Here is an 8,630-nt window from a genome sequence, read left to right as displayed (position 1 = left end):
CGAGCCAGAGTTGGAGTCGGATTGGAACCTACACAAGTCGGAGTCAGAGTTGGAGTTTGAATTTGAACTCTGACAAAGTCAGAGTTAGAGTCGGATTTAGGAGAATCCAATTCCGACTAAGTCAGTGCTCACCCCTAGCTCACATAAACTTGCTCATGCTTCCTATTCTTGCTCCTCAGCTGTAACAATCAAAACATTTGAAAATATTGTGGAGATAAGGGTGAGTTATCAATAACTTAGTAAGCAGTGAACATATATCAATGTGTAAACATGAGACAGTAACATAATGCAGAATAAAACATGTTATAAAAAATATCAGAGCGACACTTCAGAAACATTCATATTCAAAAGTCTTTTGGCATAGCATAACTAAAACATTATCGTATAAGAACGGTATTCCATGTTTAACCTCATGGTAAGGTTGCACAAACCCTGATGGCCAACCGAGAAGTAGAATGTGAAATCTTTCTCCTTATTATTCTCGAAGCTTCAAGTGTGTATATGATTACGCCCAAACTATTACGCGGTGGTATAGTATAATTCAGGGTGTCGATTCACATAGAGTTGGAAGAAACACTACAAGATGCAAGATTAAGGAAAAATATTAAATGATAGTATGACAAGAATAGGAAAATTCTACCTAAAGCATGCAATTAAAATGAGATTAGGGTACAGATAAAAAAGCAAGTAAAGCTTCGGGCTTCCATCAACCGGATCCAATACTCTGACTTTTTCAATCCAAAATATATACACAATTAAGAATTATAGCACCAAATTCCTAATTGGAAGATATGATATTATATTTATCTACTTTCTCAAATTTAATTCTACAATCTATTCTCCATTTACAAACCATAGTTTTCATATATAAAAATTAATATAAGATCTAAAGACGATACTATGTTCACAAACAATAGTGTAACAAAAGATCACATCAATGACATGAAAAATAACTGTTTAAGTCACAATTATATATTCATAATCCTATAACTCAAGGAAATCAAACCAAGCCATAGTAAGATTTAATATAATTGTCTCAAACTTATAAAAATTCAAAACAAATAGAGAATTCAATCCTAGAATCTTAAACAATAAAACTTAATCTATGAATTGAAATAAAGTCAAAGTATTTTCGCTAATTAATTTCTACCCTAGGCTTTACCCAAGATTTAGTTCTCCATGGAAGTACTAAAAAATAAAAATGGTATTTTTCTCTTCTCCAAAATGTGCCTCCCCCTTCAAAACTCTACTAATGATATACTTCTCTCGGGTATAAAAGAAACCCTAACGCTTTCTTCATTCCCGCATAAAAAATGCCTAACTTTTAGGATTCAGATTGGCAGCCGTGCACGCACTTTAGGAGTCAGATTCTAGACATGCTTATCATATACAAATTTGTAATCCTTTAAGATAGCTTTCCATCGTATCAAGAATCACATCAATTGGATGTGTAAGTGAAAAGTTATGATCAAAACATTAAGGTGTGTCCAGGCTGTCTCCTAGCGCATTTTGGACTTGGACTTCTTGCAGTTTCCTTTTGTGATTTGTTTCTTTTTTTTCTTGATCTGAATTATTCTCAAAGGCATCTTATTTGAAATTATCCTTTATTTGATATTTTGGAAAGTTATCCCAACATTGAAGTCTTCTCGTGTTGAAGCATCCTTACTTTGCTGAAAGTCCACATGTCTATCCACATTGAAAGTCAACCCACGTTGAACATGAAGAGTCCTTATTACTTGAAAGTCTTTCTCAATTCAAAAGTTCGTTGAAAACTCTTGGAAATTATTCCAATACAAACTGGGCTTTAGCTCTCTCATATATGGATTCTGAAATTAAACATAAAAATGTGATTAGGAGTATCTCAAAGTAAATAGAAACTAAATTCAAGAATACAAATTAATTCCTATGATTTCTATTCACATTTTAGTATTCTAGTTCAATAATTAAGTATTTAAAGTGCAATTTCATGCACTCATCACAACCATAACTTGTTTATTGCTAGTCCCTAGCAATTTCTATGCAAAAAAGATGAAAGAGACAAGAAAATCATAAAAATAGGCCACCAATTCACACTTTTCAGACTCACATATAAAAACAATCTAAGGAATCCAATAATCCATCAAGATCAATCCCCTATAGCGTTTCATAGAGTGTGTGTGTTCTCCAAGCCATAACCATCTTACCACTAACCTTGACACATGCAACATCAATAACGTCTCAAGCAAAAGCTTCAATTTCATAACTTGTGGGTATAATAATGCTTCGTGTAAGGGCTCTCTCTATGGAGTTGACAAGTCGTGTACACACAATCACATGGAGATTTAGGTAATTATGAATAAGCAACAAGCAAACATTGACTTTATGATAGGAACACTAACAAATGAGAATTCAACTATTCTTTCCACAGGCTTACTTAGGATCAGAACGGTCAAAACAAAAAACTGTAATGTGACTTAGGTTAGGCTATATGAAAAAAAAAAAAGGAATGGAAGAAATGAATTCAAAAACTTCCAAGTACATACCTGAGGAATTTTATTAAACATCTTAATAAACCACATTCCTCACTTGATGTACTTTTCAGCCTTTCAAATCATCGAATAATGCCTCTTTTTCTTTTTTCTTTTTTATAATTTGGTGAACAATTATATGTCACCCTGGTATTTTGTTATTTCTACCCAGCCTTAGTATTTCTGCCTTTGAAGCTAACTCACTTGAACAACTAGTAACTTGTGTTCTTCCCTTTATTTTTATTCTTCACAAAAAAGAATTACACATCTAGTAAACGCTTGGAAGTAAAAAGGATAGAAAAAATCAATTTATAGATTATACTCCAATGTGGAGAGATATGGATAATGTAGATATATGAAGAAAAAAAAAGTTATATGTGTTTCTTAGCTCAAAATTGGCTAGTAGAGGTCTATAATTGAAAGGGTTGACTTGAAAGGCTCAAACGTTAATCCTAAGTTGACTTTCATTATATCCCAAGTATATCTGCCATCACACCACAAACCATGAAATGATATTATCAAAAGAAGTGCTCATTTCAAAAAAATCAATGAACGCTTATCACAATTTCAGCATGTATTGGCTCTCAATCCTGTCCAAAATTCACACATAAGTACTTAAGCAAAAGAGTTCTCTAGATACATACGTTAAACCACCATCTTACCACAAAACTTGGATAAGGGCATTATAGATTCTGTGAATACCTCAGCATAATGATCAAGATGGGTTTGTTGAATTCACTAAGATGGATATGTCTGAACATGAGCACACATGTGAAAGGATGTACGTGTGATAATAATTAACTAAAAAAAATTATGTCACATGTAAAAGTGTCACAGAGTTCCAACAATTATTTGTAAATACATAATGTGCACCACCCCCAAACTTAAACGAAACATTGTCCTCAATATTTAAAAATCAAAACTGAATGAATAGTAAATGAAGAGGGTAGACTATACCTGATGTGTGATGTGGGCAGCCCGATAAGCATATGTGATGGCAAACTAAAATGGCAAAATGACATGATCCTGCAAAGAAAAAACATAGAAAACAACAACAAACAAAAATAAAGAAAAGGAATGGAAAGAAAAAAAAACATATCTGCATGGTGGGGTCAAGGTTGATAGACCGGGTCTTCAAAAACTTGTCTATCAATAAGTAGTTTTAGGCATTGACCCGTTTACTTTAAAATCCCGGCCATCCCTAGGGTCCTCTATTTCTATCGCTCCATTTTCAAAAATATGTTTCACTTCAAAGGGGCCAGTCCACCTAGATCGAAATTTTCCTGGGTGCTTGTGAAGTCTAGAATCATATAAGTATACTTGGTCATTAGGTTTAAACGTCTTCCTAAGAATATTTTTATCATGAAACGCTTTCATTTTAGTATTATAGATTTTAGAGTTCTCATAAGCATCATTTCTCAACTCCTCTAACTCGGTCAACTAAAATTTTCTAAATTTACCTGCCTCTCCTAGGTCAAAATTAAAATGTTTGATGGCCCAATAAGCTTGATGCTCAAGCTCTACAGATAGGTGGCAAGGCTTTTCAAAAATAAGCCTATAAGGTGACATACCTAAGAGAGTTTTGAAAACTGTATGGTAGGCCCAAAGTGCATCAACTAATCTTAAAGACCAATCTTTGAAATCAGGGTTTATTGTTTTCTCTAGGATTTTCGTAATTTCCCTATCGGCAAGTTCTACCCTATTGGGTCAAAATTTTACATGTCATTCTGGGATATAATTAAGGAGGATGTCATTGAAGCGGCAAGAGAATTTTTTTAGGGGTGTTCCTCTATCCAGGTTTTATTCTTCATCCTTTATTGTGTTGATTCAGAAAATGCTGGAGCCTTCGAGTTTTGATAAATTTAACCCTATAAGCCTATGTTCAGTAGCTTATAAGATTTTTTCAAAAATCATTATTACTAGGCTGACAAGTCTTATTGATAAGTTGGTCTCTCATGAGCAAGGTGTGTTTATTCCGAGGTGAAGCATTTTTTAGAACATTACGCTTGTGCAAGAAATGATACATTCTTTGCATAAAAAAATTAGTGGGGAAAATGTGATGGTGAAAATTGACATGGCAAATGCGTATGACAGGGACAATTGGGGTTTTCTTTAGAAGGTGTTTCGAGCATTTGGCTTTTCTGAGATGTTTTGCAGGCTAAATGAAAATTTTATGAAGTCCCCTTGGTTTTCTATTATGATGAATGGAACTTTTAAGGGTTTCTTTCAATCATCACGGGGTTGATGTCAAGGGGATTCACTTTCTCCGTACTTATTCATTATAATGGAGGAAGTTTTGACGAAGCTGCTCTGGGAAAATTATGAGGAAGGAAGGATTGGTAAATATCATCACCCGATAGGGCCCCCCTTGGTTTCCCATTTATTATATGCTGATGACGTTCTTATTTTTGCGAATGGGGGGAAGCGGTCCATTAAAATTCTGGTGCATACACTTGAGTTATATGAAAAATGTTTCAGGCCAAAAAATAAGCAGAGAAAAATTAGCTTTATTTTCTTCTAAGCTTATTTTATTATCTTGGAAGCGTGGTTTGTTGAGAATTACAGGGTTTAAGGAAGGAAAATTCCCTATAACATATTTGGGTGCACCTTTGGTTTCAAGAAGGTTAACAACTCGGATTATTGAACCTCTTGTTGAAATTGTGAGGAAGAAAATTGTTGGTTGGAAATGCAAGCTGCTCTCGCCAGGAGGAAGATTGATACTAGAGAAACATGTGTTATCAAGCATGCCCATACATGTGATGTTTGTAATAAATGTTCCTTCGACTATGTTTTCCCGTATAAATCCCATCCTAAGCAATTTTCTTATGGGGGGAGGTTGACGGTAAAAGAAAATTCCATTGGAGGTCGTGGAGTAAAGTTTGTAAGCCAACTAATGAAGGGGGTTTGGGGGTAAGAGATCTCAAAGAGGTGCAAAAATCACTTCACATGAAATTTGCTTATCGACTGGTATCTAAAGACAACTTGTGGACTGGTTTTTTAGGGCTAAATATTTCAGAAATAATCACATCTTATTGCAAAACGGGAGACCAACGGATTCTCGTTTATGGAAATCGATAATGACTATTTTATTGGAAGTGATGAACAATGTAAAAGTAGTGGTGAGAGGTGGCAATACCTCGTTTTGGTTTGATAGATGGCTGGCGTCGGGGGTGTTGTTTGTGCGGGTTGATGATATTGTAAATCCTAAACTATGTGTTAGTGATTGCTGGGTTAACAATTCCTAGGATGTGGATCTTCTAAGGGAATTAATGGGTGTGGATAATGCTGTGGAAATTCTTCAGAATGTGCCGGCTGATAAAAGTGGGTCAGATATTTTTATTTGGAAGCCTTCCAATGATGGTAATTTCTCAATAACTACTACTTGGGAGGTGATTCGAAAGAAGGGTCAGTTTTTTCCAGATCATGATTGGTTTTGGCATAGCATGTTGCCTAAACGAATATCTATATGTATGTGGAAAGGTTGTTTTAAATGTTTGGCCATGGATGAGAGAGTACAGAGTAAAGGGGTGTCACTTGCTTCAGCTTGTGATTGTTGTGCATGAAGAAGCATAGAAAATATTGATCACATTCTTTCCTCGGAAGATGTGGTGTCTGAGGTATGGAATTATGCTAGTTCAATGTTGGGGGTTCCTTGTTTGCGCCATTGGTCGTGGAAAACCAGAGTCTCTACTTGGTTTTATTATGCAAAGAAGTCGTCTATCACAGGTATATTAATTGGCTTAATTCCCTGTTTGATTACGTGGTACCTTTGGAAAAGAAGATGTAAAGTGAGAATGGAAGGTAAGCGGGAAAATGCTAATCAAGTCTGGCAAGCTGTGCAAGTGTGGATTAAGTTATTGGGCAATAAGATTGTTTCAGTCCCAAAATTATCTGTGCATGATAGAAAAATTTTGGAGGAATTCTGGTTGAAGTGTCCAAGCACTTGTAAAAGACTAGAAAAATCGTTACATGGTCTAGGCCTCCAGCGGGCTGGATGAAGATTAATTGTGATGGAAATTGTCGTGGTAATCCCAAAAATTCGGGAGGTGGTGGTATCATTCGAGATAGTAACAACGTGGTTCAAGGTGCTTTTTCAACTCATTATGGTTATGGTACAAACAATGGGGCAGAGTTAAAGGCTATTTTGGAGGGTATTAGTTGGTGTAAATGACTTCAAGTTGTTAATGTTATCATTGAGAGTGACTCACAAATAGTTGTCGATTGGATTTGAAAGGGAAGGTGCACTCTATGGTATCTTTGGGATTTATGGGAAGAGCTATGCAAGGAGTTGGAGGGAATGAATTTCGTGGTGGCACATCAATACCGTGAAGCAAACTGTGTGGCAGATTTTTTAGCAAGAGAAGGAGAAATGGAAAGAAATGCAATTTATGCTAGTCATCAAAGCTTTCCATGGATTTTAAAAGGCATTGTTCGAATTGACTTGTTGGGGCTTCCTTCTATTTGCAGATAATTTTTTTTATGTTTGTTTGGATATGTTTATAGGCTTGTTTAGATTTTTTTGGTTATTATATTGTTTTTTTTATTGATTTTGTTGGTTTTGATGCTTGGGATGGTTTTGATGCTTATATGTGAATCTCATTTATCCTACTTGTTACCACAGTATTCCTCCGCCATAAGCGAGGGCTTTATGAATAAACTTGGGGTAGGGGCTACTAGTCATGTGGCCCTGACTCTTCTCTAAAAAAAAAAAAAAAAAAAAATCCTACCTGTCCACTTGTTTGAGGATGGTAGGCATTAGAAATTTTATGAATAACCCCCATTCATCAAAGTCTCAAATGAACGGTTACAAAAGTATGTGCCCCATTCACTAATTTTTATTTTTATTTTTTTGATGTAAAACCCTTAATCCATTCCATTATAAAGGTGATGAAATACAAGGAGGTTCCTCCATAGTTACAATAAGATCAGAAATGGTAAGAGCGTCTTTTGCAAGTAAATGGGTCATAAGATTGCCATTTCTCCTAAGATGAGAAACTTCTCATTTTGCAAACAACTTAATACAAGACCTGGGCTCAATCCAGAATATGCTGGAGCTACTCAACACTTCTCTATCTTCAACCAAAGCCTTGTGACTTGCAAGGAATCACCCTCGAGTATAATCTGATGCAACCCAATCTCCCATGCCATTTTGACAGCTTGTAGAGCCCCATATGATTCAGCTAGTAAGGGATCAGGGTAGAGCTTTTTCCCTTGCCTCATTGTTGCAATAATCTGGCTAGAACTATCCTTAATAGCCACTCCAACACCAATCAATCCATTGGCCTTGTCTACTGCCCCATCCCAATTAATCTTGAACCAATTCACTGGTGGTGCTTGCCAAGAAGCTATTGGGAAGGAGGCTTGGTTGTCATTGCTGCATTGGTCTAAGTTCTTCTTTGCCATCATGTCTAACACTGATCTTGCCTCTCTTACCATGAGGTTTGGATGAGAGAACCCCTTCTTAAAGATAAAAGAGTTCATTCTCCACCAAATCTTCCTTGCTACCACCACAAACTCTTGAAGTTCTTTTGTATTCAGTACCATAGTTATTGAATCAAAAAACTGTATCATAGGGGATCGAGGAATGGAACATTTCTGTAGCCTTTTGGAGCATTGACTCCACACATCCATGGTTGCTTCACAGCTCCATAGAACATGCTGGACACTTTCTTCTTCCCTGCAGCAAATAGGGCATAGAGGGTCACTCACAATTTTCTTCTTAAACAGGTTGGATTGAGTGGAGAGGGCCTCTTGGCATGCTCTCCATAAGAAAGTTTTGTCTCCAGGTGTAACCTACAATTGCCAAATCTTGTTCCAAACTTTCTTGAGGCTATTACTAGTTGAAGCTTGGCCTTGAGCTGCCACCTCCCGGACTTCTCCATGTGGTAGGCCCTCCTTACTGAAAATGAGCCATCCTTAGTCCCATGCCAAATGTTTTTGTCCCTAGTATCCATAGCACTAATAGGAGTTTCCATAATAAAATGCGCGTCCCTCTCCTTGAAAGTGTCTTGAATCAATTCTTTTTTCCACCTCTTAGTTTCAGGGTCGATTAAGGCAGCAACCTTTGCATTCCCATCTAGATTCTTAATTGGATTGTTAAGGAAATGAGAGGAGGTGGTTTCT

The 8,630-nt window shown here is 36.2% G+C and overlaps 1 protein-coding gene across 1 annotated transcript; it reads right to left on the bottom strand.

The window, feature by feature from the left end:
• Positions 1-7,565: 7,565 nt before the first annotated feature.
• Positions 7,566-8,051, bottom strand: LOC121265841. Its single transcript, XM_041169508.1, has one exon. The coding sequence runs from the start codon at positions 8,049-8,051 to the stop codon at positions 7,566-7,568; it is 486 nt and encodes a 161-aa protein (XP_041025442.1).
• Between the last annotated feature and the right edge of the window lie 579 nt (positions 8,052-8,630).

The sequence above is a fragment of the Juglans microcarpa x Juglans regia genome, chromosome 5D, assembly GCF_004785595.1.
Source record: "Juglans microcarpa x Juglans regia isolate MS1-56 chromosome 5D, Jm3101_v1.0, whole genome shotgun sequence".
NCBI lineage: Eukaryota > Viridiplantae > Streptophyta > Magnoliopsida > Fagales > Juglandaceae > Juglans > Juglans microcarpa x Juglans regia.
This window is presented reverse-complemented; position numbering and strand designations above follow the sequence as displayed.